The following is a 22301-nucleotide window of genomic DNA, read 5'->3' on the forward strand; positions in this document are numbered from 1 at the left end:
TGAATGCAGCAGATTCAGTGCATAGAGTGAATGCAGCTGATGCAGCGAATGCAGCTGATGCACAGAACACATCCAGACAGGGCTGGGAAGGCTCCACAGGAGGAGAACCTCCCTGGCTTTGCTGACCACACTCTGCTGAATGCAGCCCAGGACCCCCTTGGCCTCCCTGGCCTCCAGGGCACATTGCTGGCCCATGGAGAACTTCTTGTCCACCAGGACTCCCAGGTCCTTCTCCACAGGGCTGCTCTCCAGCAGCTCCCCTCCCAACCTGTCCTTATATGCAAATAATCTGTTTGAAGCTCTGCTTCTGGGAGGTGTTTGGGTATCCTCTGTGGCCCTCCAGCAGTTCTCTGTCTCCCTCCAACCTGGGGAGCCCAGAAAGGGACCCTGTTTGTACCCTCTGCCCTTTGTCACATCACAGGGCTCCACTGACCAGAGCCTGGCCCCATCCCTGGAGATATTCAAGGTGAGGCTGGGCAGGCTCTGGTCAGCCTGTTCTGGTGGGGGATGTCCCTGCTGAGTGCAGAGGGTTGGGCTGGATGAGCTCTGGAGGTCCCTTCCAGCCCAGACCATTCTATGATTCTTGAGTGCCATTGCGCAGCATGTTGCAGGGCAACCAGGCCCAGGCACCATGGGTTGGTGAAGGGTTCATGAAGTGCTCCTTGATGGCCATGATCTGCTCCTAGGACAAGCTGGAGGATGAGGGGCAGGCCGTGCGGGTAGTTCGTCTGGGCTTGGGCGAAGGCTTTGGCACCGTCCCGCGGGATGCCGCAGCACAGCCTGGCCGCTCCTGCCTTGGAGGCGTTGGGATCTTCCCTGGGCTCAACACTGCCTGCTGGCCGGGCCCAAAGTGTGCCGGGGGTGCAGAGAGCTCCAGCTGCTGGTCACACACCCGCGGTGCTCCCGCGGGGCCGGTTCTTGTCTGACAGCTTCATCAATAGCCTGGTGAGGGAAGCTGTCATCCTCGGGGAGTCTGCAGAGGGCACCAGGCTGGGTGGGAGCTGAGCTGCTGGAGGGTTGGAGGCTCTGCAGAGGGACCTGGCCAGGCTGGAGCCATGGCTGAGGTTCACCAAGGCCAAGGGCTGAGTCCTGCCCTTGGGGCACAACCACCCCAGGAAGGCTCCAGGCTGGGGGCAGAGGGGCTGGAAAGGGCCCAGCAGCCAAGGCCCTGGGGGTGCTGGGTGCCAGCAGCTGGAGCTGAGCCAGCAGTGCCCAGGTGGGCAAGGAGGGCAGCAGCAGCCTGGGCTGCAGCAGCAATGGTGTGGGCAGCAGGAGCAGGGCAGGGATTGTGCCTAGGGCTGGGCACAGCTTGAGTGCTGGGTTCAGGTTTGGGCTCCTGACCCCCAGAAGGACACTGAGGAGCTGGAGCAGGTCCAGAGAAGGGCAACAGGGCTGGGGAGGAGCAGCTGAAGGAGCTTGGGGGGGGTTAGTGCAGAGAAGAGGAAGCTGAGGGAGACTTCCTTGACCTCTGCAGCTCCCTGAGAGGAGGCTGCAGCCAGGTGGGGGTTGGCCTCTTGTCAGAGGCAACAAGCAAGAGGGTTGGGGAAGAGGGAGGTCTATCTCCATCCACTTGTTCCAGAGTCAGGGTTGTGCCAGTGAGGAGTAAAACCCAGGGGGAAATGGGGCGAAAATCCATCAACCCTTGGCACTCAGGGAGGCTTTAATGTCAGGAGCCAGCAGGGAAGGGAGCAGAGACCCTGCAAGGGCCTGAGCTCCCCGGGTGGGGTGGTTTGGATGCACAACAAAGTGCTCACTCAACTGCTCCTGGGGTGCCTCTTTGTAATTCAGGCTCTGATTTTCTTCTTCACTTTCCTCCTTCTTAGCTCACTCAGAGAGGGAATTTGAGGACATTTCCTCTCTTTCCCCTTGGCCTTGCTTTCCAAGGGGCCTTTTCTGGTTTGGGTGACGGTTTGCAGAGCAGCTTTGAACCCAGGCAGAGCTCTGAGAGGATTCTCCACCAAGAACCTGACCATGAGAGGCTTTCTGCTTCCAAGCAGGGATTTCCTCTCATTATTTCTGCCTCCCCCCCCCCCCCAGTTTTCCTGGTTTCTTCCCCAATTTTTCCTCATTTCCTATGTCCTAACCCATTCCAACTTCTTCTCCTCCCAACCCTAACCTCCTGGCAGGGAACTCAGATGCCACAACCTCTCCCATCCCCAAACCTCCTTCTCCAGCCTCTCCAAAGGGGACAGGGATTGGGACTGGGTGGATGAGGGGTGTGGCTGTCCCTTCCCCTTTGGACAGGAATGGATAAAACCTCTCTGCAGGATCAGTCCCAAACCACAGAGGCATCCTCACCATGGTGACCTTCTGCTCTGCTTCGTAAAACTTCAACCTCCCTTCCTCCAGGTCCAGCAGGACTCCGACCACTGAGCTGCTCAGCTGCTGCTTCTCAGCCCTGCAGATTCCCTCACTGGAGAAAACCTCTCCCTGAGACCTGTGCAGAGCCCAATAGTCCTCCCCAAGCAGGCTCCTTCCTTCCTCCTCCTGCCTCCCGTTGTCCCTCACCACCCCCAGCACCCAGTCCTGCTGCTGGTCCACCTCCACCTCCCAGTAGTGAATCCCTTCTGCAAAGCCTTCCCTCCCCAGCAGGACAGGGACTGTGCAGAGAGCTTGGGCTTCAGCAGGGTTGGAGGTGCTGCTCCCCACACCTGGAGGCCCTGGGACCTGCAGCTCCAGCGCTCGGCAGTCAGCAGTCACAGTGATGGCCACTGGAGGGGCAAAGGAGGATCAGTTGTGAGGAGCAGAGCAACTGAGTGACCTCAGCTCCACACCTGGCTGAGGACTGAAGGGCTCTGGCTGGTCCTGCTTGGATTCAGCAAGGAGTGGTGGAGCTGCAGATGGACCAAGAGGAGCCTGGGAGCTCTACCAGCCAGGTGCAAGAGACACAACCACAGAACTGCTTTGGGTGGAAGAGACTTTGAGGGTCATCAGGTCCAACCATGAGTCCAGCACCCCCATGGCACCATCAAACCATGGCCCTCAGCACCACATCTGCACAGCTCTGAAACCTCTCCAGGGCTCAGGATTCCACCACTGCCCTGGGCAGCCTGGGCCAGGCCTGGACAGCCCTCTGGGGAAGGCTGAAGTGTTTGAAGTCCACACTCTGGACCCTAAGCCTCTTCCTCTTCTTCTCCCATCCTTCTTCTCCCATCCTTCTCCTCCCATCCTCTCCTATCCCTCTGCCCTCTAAATTTCTTCCACCCTTCTGCTCCCTCCCTTTCTCTTCCCACCCTTCTTCTCCCATCCTTCTCCCATCCTGTTACATGTTACAGGAGTGTAGAACCATGAAGGTTGGGGAAGCCCTCTGAGATCCTGCAGTCTCACCCTCCACTCAACCCCACCATGGCCACCCTGGCCCCAAGTGCCATGGCCACAGGGTTCCTGAACGCCAGCAGGGATGGGGACTCCACCACCTCCCTGAGCAGCCTTGACCACTCCTGCAGGACAGAAATTGTTCCTCATCTCCAGCTTAAACCTCCCCTGGGGCAGATTGAGGCCATTTCTTCTCATCCTGTCACTTCTTAATAGAGAGCAGAGCCCAACCCCCACCTGGCTGCAGCCTCCTCTCAGGGAGCTGTAGAGGGCAAGGAGCTCTCCCCTCAGCCTCCTCTTCTCCAGCCTCAGCTCCCTCAGCTGCTCCTCCCCAGCCCTCTTCTCCAGACCCTTCCCCAGCCCTGTTGCCCTGCTCTGGCCCTGCTCCAGCTCCTCAATGTCCTTCTGGGGGTCAGGAGCCCAAACCTGAACCCAGCACTCAAGCTGTGCCCAGCCCAGGGGCACAATCCCTGCCCTGCTCCTGCTGCCCACACCATTGCTGCTGCAGCCCAGGCTGCTGCTGCCCTCCTTGCCCACCTGGACTCATCTTCAGTGGTGGCCTCAGGGGCTGCAGGGGGACTGGTGACACAGGAGCAGTGTGGGCACAATCCCAATCCTTCCTTACCTGCATGGCTCTGAGCTTCCCAGAAACCTTGAAGGAAACAAACAAAAGGACAGGAGGAGGTTTGCCTGGGGCTGGTAGAAACCTCCTGGAGTGACCAGACCACAGCTGCTGTCCTCACTGTGCTCCTGCATCACTTTTGGGCCTCTCAACCCAACCCACACCAACCCCAACCAACCCTAACCAACCCTAACCAACCCAACCCATGCCTAACCAGCCCAATCATAACAACTCAACCCTAACCAACCCAACCCTAACCAACTCTAACCAACCCAACTCTAACTACCCAATCCTAATGAACCCAATGCAACCCTAACCAACCCAACCCTACCCTAACCAACCCAACCCTAACCAACCCAAACCAACCCTAATCAACTCTAACCAACCCAACTCTAACTACCCAATCTTAATGAACCCAATGCAACTCTAACCAACCCAACCCTAATGAACCCAATGCAACCCAACCCTACCCTAACCAACCCAACCATAACAACCCAACCCTAACCAATCCTAATCAATTCAACCCTAACCAATCCTAACCAACTCTAACAACCCAAGCCTAACCAACACAACCCTACCCAATGCAACCTTAACCAACCCAACCCTAACCAACTCTAACCAACCCAACTCTAACAACCCAACCCTAACCAACCCTAATCAATTCAACCCTAACCAACCCAAACCAATCCTAACCAACTCTAACAACCCAATCCTAACCAACACAACCCTACCCAATTCAACCTTAACCAACCCAACCCTAACCACCACAATCCAACCCTAACCAACTCTAACCAACCCAACTCTAACAACCCAACCCTAACCAACCCTAACCAATTCAACCCTAACCAACCCTAACCAACTCTAACCAACCCAACTCTAACAACCCAAGCCTAACCAACCCAACCCAAGCCTAACCGATTCAACCCTAACCAACCCAACCCTAACCACCCCAACCCAACCCTAACCAACCCTAACCAATTCAACCCTAACCAACCCAAACCAATCCTAACCAACTCTAACAACCCAAGCCTAACCAACGCAACCCTACCCAATGTAACCTTAACCAACCCAACCCTAACCAACCCAACTCTAACAACCCAAACCTAACCAACCCTAACCAATTCAACCCTAACCAACCCTAACCAACTCAACTCTAACAACCCAAGCCTAACCAACCCAACCCAAGCCTAACCAACCCAAGCCAAGCCTAACCAACCCAAGCCTAGCCTAACCAACCCAAGCCTAACCAATTCAACCCTAACCAACCCAAGCCTAACCAATTCAACCCTAACCAACCCAAGCCTAACCAATTCAACCCTAACCAACCCAAGCCTAACCAATTCAACCCTAACCAACCCAAGCCTAACCGATTCAACCCTAACCAACCCAAGCCTAACGACCCAACCCAACAGCTCCATCCTGCACAGTCCCTGCTGGGTCTCAAACCACTTTCCTGCCCTCATTTGAGCCACAGGGCAAAAATAAAAGGACAAAGAAAAAGATTTTACCCTCCCCCCCCCCCCCCCAGGGACTAAACTGAAACCACTCTGAGGGAGTTGGAGGCTCAGCCTGGATGCTGTTTGTTGAGAAACACAAAGGGGATTTGAGAGACAAAAGGGAATTCAGACACAAGCACAAGTCAGCTCCAGCCTAGCTTCCCAGCTGAGCCCAGCCAGGCCTCACTGCTGGGCCAAAGCCGAACAAACCCTTCCCTTGCCCCCCAGTCACTACTCAGCCTCAGCATGCCCAGGACAAACTGCACACACACCCTTAGGACAGACCTAACAAGGCCTCAATTCAACTCCCCCCCCCCCCCCCCGCCCCCAAAAGCCTCACTGCCCCCCAACTCTAGGCCACAGGAGGAAGCAGAAGGAAGCAGAAGGAAGCAGAAAGATGCAGAAGGGCACAGAAGGATGCAGAAGGGCACAGAAGGATGCAGAAGGATGCAGAAGGAAGCAGAAGGACACAGAAGGATGCAGAAGGAAGCAGAAAGAAGCAGAAAGATGCAGAAGGGCACAGAAGGATGGAGAAGGCTGCAGAAAGATGCAGAAGGATGAAGGAGGATGCAGAAGGAATCAGAAGGCTTCAGAAGGCCACAGAAGGCTGCAGACTCCCCCACAAAGCACAAGAGAGAGCTGGAACCATGCTGGGAGTGGAGAGAAGGGATAAAAGAGAGAGAACTGGCTGTGATGTTTGGGTTACAGAGGTTGGGATGCAATAACAATAATCACAGCATCCTGTGCCTCCCCTGGGGACCCTCTGTCCCCCTGTACTCTCTGGTACTTCTGGAGAACTTTCTCTAGGTTAGGGCATTTAGTCCTGAGCCTGTGCCACTCACCCAGCTCCACTTTCAGCTGACCTGCAAGAGAGAGAGGCTTCAGTCACTGACATTGCTCTGCTTGACAGCTTTCTGGTGGCAGGTTTGCAAGAGAGGGCAGCTCCCAGGCATGGAAGAGCAGACTTTGCCTCTCCAGAGGCTGATAATCATAGAGTCATACAAGTGTTAGGGCTGGAAGGGACCTCAAGGACTATCCAGTTCCAACCCCCCTGCCATGGGCAGGGACCCCTCACACCACAGCAGGCTGCTCACAGCCACAGTCAGCCTGACCTTCAAAACCTCCAGGCAGGAGGCTGCCACCACCTCCCTGGGCAGCCTGTGCCACCACCCTCCTGGGCAACAACTTCTTCCTCACAGCCAATCTCAATCTCCCCACTTCCAGTGCTGCTCCATCCCCCCCAGTCCTATCCCTCCCTGACACCCTCAGCAGTCCCTCCCCAGCTTTCCTGGAGCCCCCTGCAGATGCTGGAAGGCCACAAGAAGGTCTCCCTGGAGCCTTCACCTCTCCAGCCTGAGCTCTCCCAGCCTGAGCTCAGCGCAGAGCAGCTCCAGCCCTCTGCTCCTCCTCGTGGCCCTGCTCTGGACACCTTCCAGCACCTTGCCAGGGGCTCCAGAGCTGCACACAGAGCTGCAGCTGTGGTCTCCCCAGAGGGGAGCAGAGAGGGAGAATCCCCTCCCTGGCCCTGCTCTGGCTGCAGCCCAGGCTCTGCTTGGCTCTCTGGGCTGCAGGTGCTCCCTGCTGGCTCCTGCTGAGCTTCTCCTCCCCCAGCACCCCCCAAGGCCTTTTCTTCAGGGCTGCTCTCCAGCCAGTCCCTGCCCAGCCTAGAGCTGGAGGCCCTGTGCCTGGAGTCCCTCGGGGGGCCCAGTGCTGCTCAAGCTCTTCCTTCAGGAGCCGGCAGAGGGCACAGAGGGCACTGCCAGGCAGTGTGCTGATGGCACCGAGCTGGCAGGAGCGGCTGCCGCACCCCTCAGGGCTGTGCTGCCGTTCAGGGAGGCTCAGCCAGGCTGCAGGGAGCTGGGCAGGGAGCAATGCAATGAAGGGCAACGAGGGCAGGGGGAGAGGCTTCCAGCTGGCAAGGAACAGCCTCAGCAGGCAGCAGGAGAGGCTGGGGACCGAGCTGCTGGAGAGCAGGAAGGGGGAAAGGGCCTGGGGGGTGCTGGTGGGTGGAAGGATGCCCAGGAGCCAGCAATGGGCCCTGCTGGGCAGGAAGGCCAAGGGCAGCCTGGGGTAGCGCCGAAGGGCTGTGGGGAGCAGGTCCAGAGAGGTTCTCCTGCGCCTCTGCTCTGCCCTGCTGAGGCCACAGCTGGAATCCTGGCTCCAGATCTGGGCCCCTCAGGTCAAGAAGGACCTCAAGAGGGAACTGCTGGAGAGACACCAGCCCAGAGCCACCAAAATGATGAAGAGAGAGGAAGAGCTTCCTGACAAGGAGGACCTGAGGGAGCCCAGGAGCCAGAGCTCCATCAAAGGAGTTCAGAGCTCCAGCAGAGTTCTCTTACCAAGGCGTCTCCTGAGCTGGGACTTGGCTGCAAAGGAAGAGCAGAGATGAGTGACCCTGAGGGCAAAAGCAGAACAGAGTCATGAGAAAGACATCAGAACCACAGCTTTGCTTGGTCCTCATGGGAACACTCCCATGGGAGCTCCTCCTGGCCCTCTGCTCTGCCCTGCTGAGGCCACAGCTGGAATCCTGTCTCCAGCTCTGAGCTCCCCAGCTGCAGAGGGACAGGGAACTGGTGGGGAGAGTCCAGCCGAGGGCCAAGAGGATGCTGAAGGGACTGGAAGAGGTCTGAGGAGGGAAGGCTTAGAGCCCTGGGGCTGGAGAGTCTGAAGAGCAGCCCCAGAGGGGATCTGCTCCATGGTTCCAGCTCTCTGAAGGCTGGGGGGCAGGAGGCTGGGGCCAGGCTCTGCTCAGTGGTGCCCAGGGGTAGGACAGAGGGCAAGGGGCACAAACTGGCAGGCAGGAGGTTGCAGCTGAGCAGGAGGAGAAACTTCTTTGGGGTGAGGCTGCTGGAGGCCTGGAGCAGGCTGCCCTGAGGGGTTGTGGAGTCTCCTGCTCTGGAGGCTTTCAAACCCCTTCTGGCTGTGTTCCTGGGTGGCCTCCCCTGGGTGGTTCTGTCCCTGCAGGGGGCTTGGGCTGGATGATCTCCAGAGGTCCCTTCCAACCCCCAACACTCTGTGATGCTGTGGATGAATTCTGACTTCACATTTGCAGGAGAAAAGCAGTCTCAGGGTTTTTCTTTCTCAGTCATGAGAGAGAAGAGGGAGAGGGAGAAAAATGTGCTGAGAGCTTTGGTTCTGTGATATTTGCAGCTGTGCCCACATCAAACCTCCTGCTTAGGGGCACAGCTCAGCTGTGGGCTTGGTAGTGTTGGGTTAATGGTTGGCCCCCTAAAGGCCTTTCCCAACCTTAATGGTTCTATGAAACCACAAAGGAAAGAAGAATCCTAATGGAGAGCCCTGAGAGGTGCAAGTGGAACATCATCAGGGTCTGAGGCACAAGGGAGAAGGCTATGGAGCAGGTCCAGAGGAGGGCAGGAAGGTGATCAGAGGGATGGAGAACCTCAGCTGGGGCTATTGTGGCTCCATGTGGGGTCTCATTGGCTTGGGGGGGCAGGTCCTGCTGTCTTCTCACTGAGGTCCCCACCTGCTCTCATCCTGTCCCTTGACACCAGGGAGCAGAGACCAACTCCCACCTGGCTCCAGCCTCCTCCCAAGGAGCTGCTCCAGAGGAGGCCATGAGAATGGAACAGCTCTGCTATGGGACAGGCTGGGAGAGCTGGGGCTGCTCAGCCTGGGGAAGAGAAGGCTCCAGGGAGACCTCAGAGAAGCCTTCCAGAACCTGAAGGGGCTGCAGGGGAGCTGGAGAGGGACTTTGGGCAAGGGCTGGGAGTGCCAGGACGAGGGACAATGGCCTGGAGCTGGGAGAGGGCAGATTGAGACTGGAAAGGAGGAAGAAATTCTTGCCAGTGAGGGTGGGAGACACTGGCCCAGGCTGCCCAGGGAGGCTGTGGATTCCCCTGCCTGGAGGTGTTGAAGGCCAGGCTGGATGAGCAGCCTGGGCTGGTGGGAGGTGTCCCTGCCCATGGCAGGGGCTTGGAGCTGGCTGAGCTTTGAGGACCCTCCCAACCCAACCCCTTCTGTGATTCTCTGATTCCAGGGAAGCTTTACCTGCTTGGTGGTTTGATTTCTGTCTTTCTGGAAGTCCAGCAGAATAGAATGAGAGAAAGAAAGTTAATCATTGATTGATTGATTGATTGACTGGCTGTGAAGTGGAAGTTAGAGATGATTCATTGGCTCTGGGTACTGCATGCAGTCCATAAACCTCCAATTTGGGGCAAAATGCATCCTTCCAAGGCACTTTCTGCTAGCTTGAGTTGCAGCTCCCTCTGTGGCACTACAGAATAGCTGAGGAGTGCATTTGTCTGGCAAAAAAAAAAACACCCAACCAAAAAAAAACCCCAAACCAAACAGCTGCAACAGCAAAGAGACCCAAACCAAACAAAGAACAATGATCCAACAAACCCCACCCACAACAAAGCCCCCAGATAACAATACCCCCCCCCCCCCCAAAACCAACCAAACAACCCCAGAGTGAAGGAGAAAATCCAAACAAGCTCCAGGCAGAACCAGTAACAGCACCAAAACCCCCTCCAAACAACAGCCCCCCCACGAGTTTTGAACTCCTGACCCCCAGAAGGACACTGAGGAGCTGGAGCAGGGCCAGAGAAGGGCAACAGAGCTGGGGAAGGGCCTGGAGAAGAGGGCTGGGGAGGAGCAGCTGGAGGGGGTTGAGGCTGGAGAGGAGGAGGCTGAGGGGAAGAGCTCCTTGCCCTCTACAGCTCCCTGAGAGGAGGCTGCAGCCAGGTGGGGGTTGGGCTCTTGTCAGAGGCAACAAGCAAGAGGAGGAGAAGAAATGGCCTCAGGTTTCCCCAGGGGAGGTTCAGGTTGGGCATCAGAAGGAACTTCCCTGGAAGCTGTCAGGGAGGTGCCAGGCTGCCCAGGGAGGTGGCTGAGTGCCCATCCCTGGAGCTGTTCAGTGCTGCAGAGCCATGGCTCAGCCCCAGCCTTGGCAGTCAGAGAGGTTAACATCAAGAGGTTAAACCCCAGAGGAGTTCTCTCCACAAAGATCTCTATAAACATTGAGCTGGGGAAGGGTCTGGAGAAGAGGAGGCTGAGGGAGGCCTCATTGGCCTCTACAGCTCCCTGAGAGGAGGCTGCAGCCAGGTAAGGGTTGGGTGGCTCTTCATAGCATCAAGTGACAGGAGGAGAGAAAATAGCCTCAGGTTGCTCCAGGGGAGGTTCAGGTTGGCCATGAGGAACAATGTCTGTCCTGCAGGAGCGGTCAGGGACTGGCAGAGGCTGCCCAGGGAGGTGGTGGAGTCCCCATCCCTGGAGGTGCTCAGGAACCCTGTGGCCATGGCACCTGGGGCCAGGGCTTGGTGGCCATGGTGGGGGTTGGGCTGTTGCTTGGACTCCATCGTCTGAGAGGTCTTCCCCAACCCAAACAACTCTGTGATTCTCTGGTTCCTTCCCAATGCTTCACCGCACCCGGGAGCTCAGGAGTCAAACCGGAGCCGAGCAAGCAACCGAGCCGGGGGCGAAAACCCCAAGTGGCCACAAGGCGGCGACAGAGACGAAGACACCGACCAGGAAGCGCCTTACCCAGCTCCGCGCTCAGCTCCTTCCTCCCTAGGAGAGACAGCAACACAGTCAGGGCCGGTGGCACCTCTTGAGGCACCCAACAGTGCCAAGAGCTGGCCCAGGGGCACCGCAGGCCAGCAGCCTCCCTGCTCAGCTGCTTTGAGCCAACCCAAGAGCTTAGCCCTTGAGTCCCCCCTCACTGATTCGACTTCATTTGCTTTACAGAGAACCAAAGGATCGCAGACCAGAGGAGCAGGGGGTCAGAGGATCTCAGGATCATAGGATCACAGGATCAGAGGTCCACAGATCACAGATCACAGGATAAGAGGATCTCAGGATCAGAAGATCAGAGGATCTCAGGATCACAGGATCAGGGGATCACTGGATCACAGGATCAGAAGACCAGAAGATCACAAGATCACAGATCAGGGGATCACAGATCAACAGGATCATGGGATCTCAAGATCACAGGATCACAGGATCAGAGGTTCACAGATCACAGGATAAGAGGATCTCAGGATCAGATGATCAGAGGATCTCAGGATCACAGGATCAGGGGATCAGAGGACCAGAAGATCACAAGATCACAGAACAGGGGATCACAGATCAACAGAATCACAGGGTCATAGATCAGAAGATGACAGGAACATAGGATCACAGGATCATAGGATCTCAGGATCACAGGTCACAGGATTCCAGGATGCCAGGGGTTGGAAGGGACCTCTGGAGATCTTCCAGTCCAACCCCCCTGCCACAGCAGGACCACAGAATCCAGCACAGGTCCCACAGAGCACATCCAGACAGGGCTGGGAAGGCTCCACAGGAGACTCCACAACCTTCCAACCCAATACATCCCATGGCCCTAGGATCTGCAGCCTTCTGCTGAAAATAGTCCTCCTGTGGCCTGTGCTGTGTGGTTGCCACTATTGCCTCAGGACTGAGAAGAGCTTCTTGCTCCTGCAATTGACTGCTGACAACCTCCATCCCTGTCTTGCTTCCCTGGATCTCTACCTCTGAGCTCCCTGAGCATCATCTCAAATGCAAAGGACTTTTACCTTCTTCCATTTCCATCTTCCCTTTGTCTGGAAGAGAAGGAGAATTCATCACAATGGTTCAGACATTAACCTCATTCCAACCAGAAATTAACCTTCCCATTGCAGACAGGAATTAACCTTCCCAATGCAGACAGGAATTAACCATCCCAATGCAGACAGGAATTAACCTTCTTATTGCAGACAGGAATTAACCTTCCCATTGCAGACAGGAATTAACCTTCCCAATGCAGACAGGAATTAACCTTCTTATTGCAGACAGGAATTAACCTTCCCATTGCAGACAGGAATTAACCTTCCCAATGCAGACAGGAATTAACCTTCTTATTGCAGACAGGAATTAACCTTCTTATTGCAGACAGGAATTAACCTTCCCATTGCAGACAGGAATTAACCTTCCCATTGCAGACAGGAATTAACCTTCCCAATGCAGACAGGAATTAACCTTCCCATTGCAGACAGGAATTAACCTTCCCATTGCAGACAGGAATTAACCTTCCCAATGCAGACAGGAATTAACCTTCCCATTGCAGACAGGAAGTAACCATCCCAATGCAGACAGGAATTAACCTTCTTATTGCAGACAGGAATTAACCTTCCCAATGCAGACAGGAAGTAACCATCCCAATGCAGACAGGAATTAACCTTCCCATTGCAGACAGGAAGTAACCATCCCAATGCAGACAGGAATTAACCTTCTTATTGCAGACAGGAATTAACCTTCCCAATACAGACAGGAATTAACCTTCCCAATGCAGACAGGAATTAACCTTCCCAATGCAGACAGGAAGTAACCATCCCAATGCAGACAGGAATTAACCTTCTTATTGCAGACAGGAATTAACCTTCCCAATACAGACAGGAATTAACCTTCCCAATGCAGACAGGAATTAACCTTCCCAATGCAGACAGGAAGTAACCATCCCAATGCAGACAGGAATTAACCTTCTTATTGCAGACAGGAATTAACCTTCCCAATACAGACAGGAATTAACCTTCCCAATACAGACAGGAAGTAACCATCCCAATGCAGACAGGAATTAACCTTCCTGATGCAGACAGGAATTAATCCTCCCCATACCCATACAGAGAGGTAGAGTTAAAAGCCTCAGTTTCATCCAAATTCAACCCTCCAAGGCTTGGTAGTCCCCAGACTCTGACACAGCTCTCCAGCAACCTTCTGAGGCCAAAGCTTTATAGTCCACCCTGGCCACAGTTGTCCTGCAGCCTCCTTAAGCCAAAGCTTAAGAGTCCACCTTAGCCATGGCTCTCCACAAACCTCCTTAGGCCAAAGCTTTCCACAACCTCTGTCCAACCCCCCAGGCCCCCAGCCCCCCTCTCCAGCATACCTCTCATCCCTTCCACCCCCCATCCCAATCCAGAGTGATGCAGCTAAAAATGAGCTGGGCCAAGGCTGAAGCCAGGCCACAAAGCTCCTCCTAACAGCAGAGGTAAGGTCTGCACCACAAAGGGAGAGAGTGAAGGAGAGGAAGGGGTGGGGGACTGCTTGTGCTGGTCCCTTCCAAAGAGGAGATGCAGGCATGCTGGGAATGAAATAACAAAGGATTGCACTTTCTGCTCCAGCCCTGGAGCTCTCTAGACCCTGGAGGTCTCTACTCCATGGTGTACACCTCCCAGTTTCCTATAACCCATAACCACCTCCCAGTTTATAAATCCCTCATGACCTTCACCCTCATCTTCCTCCTTACTTACCTAAGTTGATGATCTTCTTGTGGCTGCCTGGTTAAAATACAAGAAGGAAAGAGAAGGGGGTTGGGGGGGGGGGGGAAGGGAAGTCCTTTTATGGCACGGTTTTGGAAGCAGTTAGCAGAAATCAGCAGCCTCACTGGTGAGTTGGGCTCTGGGCTCATTGGCAATGCCCCAGTTGCATCCCAGGTTGGTATTCTCCCTAGTCTCAGGAGATAGAAGAAGAGGAAATGGCCTGAACTTGTCCCAGGGGAGGGTTAGGTTGGAGATGAGGGGAAAATTCTGGGCTGCAAGAGTGATCAGGACCTGGCCCAGGCTGCCCAGGGAGGTGGTGGAGTCCCCAGCCCTGGAGGTGCTCCAGAAACCTGTGGCTGTGGCACCTGGGGCCAGGGGTTGGGGGCCATGGTGGGGTTGGGTTGGAGTTTGGACTCAATGGTCTCAAAGGTCTTTTCCAACTAAAACAATTCCTGGAATCATGAAATGGGTTGGGGTGGAAGGGACCTCAGAGCTCATCCAGCTCCAAGCCCCTGCCACGGGCAGGGACACCTCCCACCAGCCCAGGCTGCTCGAGGCTTCATCCAGCCTGGCCTGGAACACCTCCAGGGAGGAGGCAGCCACAGCCTCCCTGGGCAGCCTGTGCCAGAGTCTCTCCTTAAGTATTTCTTCCTCCTTTCCAGTCTCAATTTGCCCTCTCCCAGTGCCAAGCCATTGGCCCTCGTCCTGGCACTCCAAGTCCATGGGACCGGATGGGATCCACCCTAGGGTGCTGAGGGAGCTGGCAGATGAGCTGCCAAGCTGCTCCCCATCATTGTCCTCCAGCCCTGGCTCACTGGTGAGGTCCCAGATGACTGAAACTGGCCAGTGTGGTGCCCATCCACAAGAAGGGACAGATGGAGGAACCTGGAAGCTCCAGGCCTGGCAGCCTGAGCTCAGTGCCAGGGAAAGTGATGGAGCAGATTATCCTGGGGGCAATAACTGCACCTGAAGGATGGCCAAGGGCTCAGGCCCAGCCAGTATGGATTTAGGAAGGGCAGGTCCTGCCTCTCCAACCTGATCTCCTTCTATGCCCAGGTGGCTGCCTGGTGGGTGTGGGGCAGGCTGTGGATGTAGTCTACCTGGACTTCAGCAAGGCCTTTGACACTGTCCCCCACAGCAAACTGCTGCCCAAGCTGTCAGCTCCTGGCTTGGACAGCAGCTCTCTGAGCTGGGTGAGGAACTGGCTGGAGGCTGAGCCCAGAGAGTGGTGGTGAATGGTGCCACAGCCAGCTGGCAGCCAGGCACCTGTGGTGTGCCCCAGGGATCAGTGCTGGGCCCTGTGCTCTTTAACATCTTCATTGATGATCTGGATGAGGGGGTTGAGTCAGTCACCAGCAAGTTTGCAGATGACACCAAGCTGGGAGCAGATGTTGGTCAGTTAGAGGGCAGAAGGGCTCTGCAGAGGGACCTCAACCCACTGGACAGATGGGCAGAGGCCAACAGGTTGGCATTCAACAAGTCCAAGTGCCAGGAGCTGCACTTTGGCCACAGCAACCCCAGGCAGAGCTACAGGCTGGGGGCAGAGTGGCTGAGAGCTGCCAAACAGAGAGGGACCTGGGGGTGCTGATTGACAGCCACCTAAACATGAGCCAGCAGTGTGCCCAGGTGGACAAGAAGGCCAATGGCATCCTGGCCTGCGTTAGGAATAGTGTGGCCAGCAGGAGCAGGGAGGTCATTGTGCCCCTGGACTCTGCATTGGTTAGGCCACACCTTGAGTCCTGTGTCCAGTTCTGGGCCCCTCAGTTTAAGAAGGACATTGAGACACTTGAACGTGTCCAGAGAAGGGCAACAAGGCTGGGGAGAGGCCTTGAGCACAGCCCTGTGAGGAGAGGCTGAGGGAGCTGGGGTTGCTTAGCCTGGAGAAGAGGAGGCTCAGGGGAGACCTCATTGCTCTCTACAACTACCTGAAAGGTGGTTGTAGACAGGAAGGGATTGGTCTCTTCTCACTAGCAACCAGCACCAGAACAAGAGGACACAGTCTCAAGCTGTGCCAGGGCAAGTTTAGGCTGGAGGTGAGGAGAAAGCTCTTCACTGAGAGTCATTCATCATTGGGATGTGCTGCCCTGGGAGGTGGTGGAGTCCCCATCCCTGGAGGTGTTCAAGAGGGGATTGGATGTGGCACTTGGAGCCATGGTCTAGTCATGAGGTCTGTGGAGACAGGTTGGACTTGATGATCTCTGAGGTCTCTTCCAACCTTAGTGAGACTGTGAGACTGTGAAGTCCCTCCCAGGCTCTCCTGGAGCCCTTCAGGTACTGGAAGGTTGCTCTGAGGTCTCCCTGGAGCCTTCTCTTCTCCAGGCTGAACAACTCCAGCTCCCTCAGCCTGCTGTCTGAATTCTGTGATGTCTGTGGTTCCAGGAAGGGGACCCCAAACCTTGCTCAGCTCACTCTGCTTCCCTTCTCAGACCTAACAAAGTCTGAGATAAGGACCTGCAGGTTGCATTCCTCCTTCTTCACAGCATGGACTTTCTCAGCCCTTTTTTGGGGTCCATTCCCAGAATTTGCTCATTAAATAAATGCTGGAGAGCTTTAGTCCCCATCCTGGATTTAACACAGGGTCACAGGATTCCAGGATGTCAGGGGTTGGAAGGGACCTCTGGAGATCTTCCAGGCCACCCCCCTGCCAGAGCAGGACCACAGAATCCAGCACAGGTCCCACAGAGCACATCCAGACAGGGCTGGGAAGGCTCCACAGGAGACTCCACAACCTCTCTGGGCAGCCTGCTCCAGGGCTCTGGGCCCTCACAGTCAGGAAGTTCCTCCTCCTGTTGAGGTGGAACCTCCTGTGCTGTCCTTTCCATCCCTTGCCCCTTGGCCTATCCCATGGCACAGTGAGCAGAGCCTGTCCCTGTCCCTTCCCTCCTGACCCCCAGCTCTCAGCTCTTGATAGACATTGATCAGATCCCTCTCAGCCTTCTCCTCTCCAGACTAAGCAGCCCCAGGGCTCTCAGCCTCTCCTCCCCAGGCAGTGCTGCAGTCCCTTCAGCATCCTTGCAGCCCTCCCTTGGCCTCTCTGCAGCAGGTCCCTGTCCCTCCTGAGCTGGGGAGCCCAGAGCTGGATGCAGTATTCCAGGTGAGGTCTCAGCAGAGCAGAGTGGGAGGAGAACCTCCCTGGCCCTGCTGGCCACACTCTGCTGAATGCAGCCCAGGACCCCCTTGGCCTTCCTGGCCTGAAGGGCACACTGCTGGCCCATGGAGAACTTCTTGTCCACCAGCACTGCCAGGCCCTTCTCCATGAGGCTGCTCTCCAGCAGCTCCCCTCCCAGCCCATCCTGCTGCAGCTTATTGTTCCTCCCCAGGTGCAGAGCTCTGCACTTCATGCCTCTGATGTGTCTAGGAGGTGACACAAAGGAACCACTTACGTCTCAGCTTGCAGGAGATGGTGAAGATGAGGACCATGCAAAGGCACAAAACCAGCAGGAAGGTCATCAGCCACTTGGAAATGGTGGGGAAGAAAACCTCTGTGCAAACCAAACCCAGAGTTATATTCTATGAGCAATTAAAACAGAAAGGAAATCAGGAACTTAGGGTCACAACACAGTTAGGCTCAGAAGGGACCTCTGGAGATCACCCACTCCACCCCACCACCCCACCACCCCAGTTAAAGAAGGGTAACCCACAGCAGCTTGCCCAGGATCCCAGTCTCCAGCTGCGGTTGGAAGCTCTCCACAGAAGGAGACTCCACAACCCCTCAGGGCAGCCTGCTCCAGGCCTCCAGCAGCCTCACCCCAAAGAAGTTTCTCCTCCTGCTCAGCTGCAACCTCCTGCCTGCCAGTTTGTGCCCTCTGCCCCTTGGTCTGGCCCTGGGCACCACTGAGAAGAGCCTGGCCCCAGCCTCTTGCCCCCCACAGCTCCAGTTGCTTAACTGGAGTCTGGAGCTGCCTCCTTGGGGCCTGGAGCTGCCTGATTGCATTCTGGAGCTGCCTCCTTGGGGTTTGGAGCAGCCTAATTGCATTCTGGAGCTGCCTCCTTGGGGCCTGGAGCTGCCTGATTGCATTCTGGAGCTGCCTCCTTGGGGCCTGGAGCTGCCTCCCAGGGGCCTGGAGCTGCCTCCTCAGGGGCTGGAGCTGCCTGATTGCATTCTGGAGCTGCCTCCCTGGGGCCTGGAGCTGCCTGATTGCATTCTGGAGCTGCATCCTTGGGGCCTGGAGCTGCCTGATTGCATTCTGGAGCTGCCTCCTTGGGGCCTGGAGCTGCCTGGTTGCATTCTGGAGCTGCATCCTTGGGGCCTGGAGCTGCCTGATTGCATTCTGGAGCTGCCTCCCTGGGGCCTGGAGCTGCCTGATTGCATTCTGGAGCTGCCTCCTTGGGGTCTGGAGCTGCCTGATTGCATTCTGGAGCTGCATCCTTGGGGCCTGGAGCTGCCTGATTGCATTCTGGAGCTGCCTCCCTGGGGCCTGGAGCTGCCTAATTGCATTCTGGAGCTGCCTCCCTGGGGCCTGGAGCTGCCTAATTGCATTCTGGAGCTGCCTCCTTGGAGCCTGGAGCTGCCTCCCAGGGGCCTGGAGCTGCCTGATTGCATTCTGGAGCTGCCTCCCAGGGGCCTGGACCTGCCTCCCAGGGGCCTGGAGCTGCCTGATTGCATTCTGGAGCTGCATCCTTGGGGCCTGGAGCTGCCTGATTGCATTCTGGAGCTGCATTCTTGGGGCCTGGAGCTGCCTAATTGCATTCTGGAGCTGCCTCCTTGGGGCCTGGAGCTGCCTCCCAGGGGCCTGGAGCTGCCTCCTCGGGGGCTGGAGCTGCCTGATTGCATTCTGGAGCTGCATCCTTGGGGCCTGGAGCTGCCTAATTGCATTCTGGAGCTGCCTCCTTGGAGCCTGGAGCTGCCTCCCAGGGGCCTGGAGCTGCCTCCCTGGGGCCTGGAGCTGCCTCCTCGGGATCTGGAGCTGCCACACTGAACTTTGTGCTTTGCCACAAAGGTTTGGTCTGGAGGGCAGAGAGGCTTGTTGGGGGCTGGGGACAGGCATCCTGGCCTGGGGTTGTTGGCCTGGTTTAAATGGAGCTTTGGCTTCAAGGGGTCTGTGTGTTAAGCCCAGCCTAAGGATGCCCCCACGGCTCCCCACCTGAGATCAGCACTCTGGACTCGCTGGTTGCATTCAGCAGGCTGTTGACCACCCTGCAGGAGACCTCCAGGGCAGAGCTCCGCTGCAGGTTGATGGAAGCCAAAACACTGTAGAGGCCTCCAGGCATCCTTGTCACCTTCGTGGTGGAGAGCTCCTTCAGGACCTGTCCTTGGCCATCCAGCCACAGCAGCTGAGGTCTGGGAAACCATCCCTCGGCCTGGCAGCTGAGGCCAAGGCCCTCCTTCATGTGGCTCTTCAGGTGAATGGAAGGCACAGCACCTCGGGCTGAGGAACAGCAGAGATACAAGGTGAGGCTGGGCAGGGCTGAGGGCAACCTGATCCGGTGGAGGATGTCCCTGCTGAGTGCAGAGGGTTGGGCTGGAGGAGCTCTGGAGCTCCCTTCCCACCCAACCCAACCCATTCTATGACTTGCAGAAGTCCCTGCAGGGCTTTGGAGTGGAGGGCCTTGAAAAGCCCCTTCCAACTCAACCCAACCCATACTCAACCCAACCTAACCCAAACTCAACCCAGCCAAACCCATTCCATAGCTGGAGATATTCAAGGGGAGGCTCAAGAGGGCTCTGGGCAACCTGATCTAGCAGGGGAAGTCCCTGCTGAGTGCAGAGGGTTGGGCTGGATGAGCTCTGGAGCTCCCTTCCCACCCAACCCAAACTCAACCCAACCCAAACTCAACCCAACCCATTCCATGACTGGAGGGGAGGCTCAGCCTGCTCTAGTGGAGGATGTCCCTGCTGAGTGAGAAGGGGTTGGACTGGGTGAGTTTTGGAGGTCCCTTCCAGCCCAGAGCATTCTGTGATTCTCTGACTGTGTGGCTCTGCAGTTCTGTTGTTGCCTGAGCCTCTGATTCTGTGGGTCTCTGATGCTGCACTTCTGTCATTTTAGGATTCTGGGGGTCTGGGGGTCAGTGGCTGTGTGGCTCTGTGGGTCTGTGGGTCAGTGGGTCTGGGGGTCAGTGGGTGTGTGGGTCAGTGGGTGTGTGGGTCTGTGTGCGTGTGGGTCAGTGGGTCAGTGGGTCTGGGGGTCTGTGGGTCAGTGTGTGGGGGGGGGTCAGTGGGTCAGTGGGTCAGTGTGTCTGTGGGTCAGTGTATGTGTGGGTGTGTGGGTCTGTGGGTCAGTGGGTCAGTGTGTGTGGGTCTGTGGGTCAGTGGGTCTGTGTGTCTGTGGGTCAGTGTGTGTGGGTCAGTGGGTCAGTGTGTGTGGGTCTGTGGGTCAGTGTGTCAGTGTGTGTGTGGGTCTGTGGGTCTGTGGGTCTGTGGGTCAGTGTGTGGGGGGGTGTGTGGGGGTCAGTGGGTCAGTGGGTCAGTGTGTGTGGGTCTGTGGGTCAGTGGGTCAGTGTGTGGGGGTGTGTGTGTGGGTCAGTGGGTCAGTGTGTGTGGGTCTGTGGGTCAGTGTGTCAGTGTGTGTGTGGGTCTGTGGGTCTGTGGGTCTGTGTGTGTGTGGGTCTGTGGGTCAGTGTGTCAGTGTGTGTGTGGGTCTGTGGGTCTGTGGGTCTGTGGGTCAGTGTGTGTGTGGATCTGTGGGTCAGTGTGTCAGTGTGAGTGTGGATCTGTGGGTCAGTGGGTCAGTGTGTGTGTGGATCTGTGGGTCAGTGGGTCAGTGTGTGTGTGGGTCAGTGGGTCAGTGTGTGTGTGGATCTGTGGGTCAGTGGGTCAGTGTGTGTGTGGGTCAGAGGGTCAGTGGGTCAGTGTGTGTGTGGGTCAGTGGGTCAGTGTGTGTGTGGGTCTGTGGGTCAGTGGGTCAGTGTGTGTGTGGGTCAGTGGGTCAGTGTGTGTGTGGATCTGTGGGTCAGTGTGTGTGTGTATCTGTGGGTCAGTGGGTCAGTGTGTGTGGGTCTGTGGGTCAGTGGGTCAGTGTGTGTGTGTGCATCTGTGGGTCAGTGGGTCAGTGTGTGTGGGTCTGTGGGTCAGTGGGTCAGTGTGTGTGGGGGGGGGTCAGTGGGTCAGTGGCTCAGTGTGTGTGGGGGTCATTGGGTCAGTGGGTCAGTGTGTGGGGGGGGTGTGGGTGTGTGGGTCAAGCACTCTATTGCTCCCTGGCCCTCCGGCTCTCCGTGCCCCTGGTCACCTCCCGCGCTGCCCAAGGCGCCGGCACTCGCCTGCCGGCTGCAGCAGCACCGAGGCTCCCTGCTGCGTTCCCTGGGAGGAGATCAGGCAGCTGTAGAGTCCCTGGTCAGAGCTCCTGATGTCCTTCAGGAGCAGGGAGAGGTTGCCAGCCCTCAGCTGGCTGTGGAAGAACTCAGCTCTGCCTTGGTAGCTCTCATCTGGTTCCTCCTCTGGGGCCCTTCTGTCGTAGCTGCTGACAGTGACCTGCTGAGGCCCCCTCTGGAACAGCCACTGGACAGAGACCTCCTCGGGGCTGAGACCTGCTGGCAGGTGGCAGGGCAGGAGGACCCTGTCCCCAATGAGCCCAACGATGGAGCTCCTGTGAGGAGAGCTGCTCAGCTCACCTGAGAAGAGACCAAGAGGCAGCTGGTTGTCCACCTCCCAGCTTCCGTGACCTTCCCTCAGGCTGCCCAGGGAGGTGGCTTGGAGGGGTTCAGGCTTGGGCTCCTGACCCCCAGAAGGACACTGAGGAGCTGGAGCAGGGCCAGAGAAGGGCAACAGAGCTGGGGAAGGGCCTGGAGAAGAGGGCTGGGGAGGAGCAGCTGAGGGAGCTGAGGCTGGAGAAGAGGAGGCTGAGGGGAGAGCTCCTTGACCTCTACAGCTCCCTGAGAGGAGGCTGCAGCCAGGTGGGGGTTGGGCTCTGCTCTCTATTAAGAAGTGACAGGATGAGAAGAAATGGCCTCAAGCTGCCCCAGGGGAGGTTCAGGTTGGATGTTAAAAGAAACTTCTTCCCTGGAGGGGTTCTCCAAACACTGGCACAGGCTGCTCAGGGAAGCTGGTGGAGTCCCCAGCCCTGGGCACAATCCCTGCCCTGCTCCTGCTGCCCACACCATTGCTGCTGCAGCCCAGGCTGCTGCTGCCCTCCTTGCCCACCTGGGCACTGCTGGCTCAGCTCCAGCTGCTGGCACCCAGCACCCCCAGGGCCTTGGCTGCTGGGCCCTTTCCAGCCCCTCTGCCCCCGGCCTGGAGCCTTCCTGGGGTTGTTGTGCCCCAAGGGCAGGACTCAGCCCTTGCCCTTGGTGAACCATGGCTCCAGCCTGGCCAGGTCTCTCTGCAGAGCCTCCAAGCCTCCAGCTTCCACCCAGCCTGGAGCCCTCTGCATTCTCTATTCAAGGTGGCAGCATCTGTACCTGCAGCCAGGCAGGACCTGTGCTGGAGAGTCAGGAAGGGAATTGCTGCCAGCCACCAGAAGCAGGAACCCATCGAGATCCAGGCCTCCTGATCACCCTGAGACTGCTTTTCTCCTGCAAATGTAAAGTCAGAATTCATCCAAGAATCACAGAGTGTTGGGGGTTGGAAGGGACCTCTGGAGATCATCCAGCCCAAGCCCCCTGCAGGGACAGAACCACCCAGGGGAGGCCACCCAGGAACACAGCCAGAAGGGGTTTGAAAGCCTCCAGGGCAGGAGA

The 22301-nt window shown here is 57.0% G+C and overlaps 1 protein-coding gene across 1 annotated transcript; it reads right to left on the reverse strand.

The window, feature by feature from the left end:
- Window positions 1-822: 822 nt before the first annotated feature.
- Window positions 823-22095, reverse strand: LOC104306944 (butyrophilin subfamily 2 member A2). Its single transcript, XM_054177095.1, has 12 exons — window positions 22023-22095; window positions 20886-21236; window positions 18773-19057; window positions 17072-17170; window positions 13680-13706; window positions 11970-11996; window positions 10936-10962; window positions 7773-7799; window positions 6276-6296; window positions 3941-3967; window positions 2117-2711; window positions 823-973 (listed from the first exon to the last, which is right to left on the reverse strand). The coding sequence occupies exons 1-12, from the start codon at window positions 22093-22095 to the stop codon at window positions 823-825; spliced, it is 1710 nt and encodes a 569-aa protein (XP_054033070.1).
- Window positions 22096-22301: the final 206 nt, after the last annotated feature.

The sequence above is a fragment of the Dryobates pubescens genome, chromosome 38, assembly GCF_014839835.1.
Source record: "Dryobates pubescens isolate bDryPub1 chromosome 38, bDryPub1.pri, whole genome shotgun sequence".
NCBI lineage: Eukaryota > Metazoa > Chordata > Aves > Piciformes > Picidae > Dryobates > Dryobates pubescens.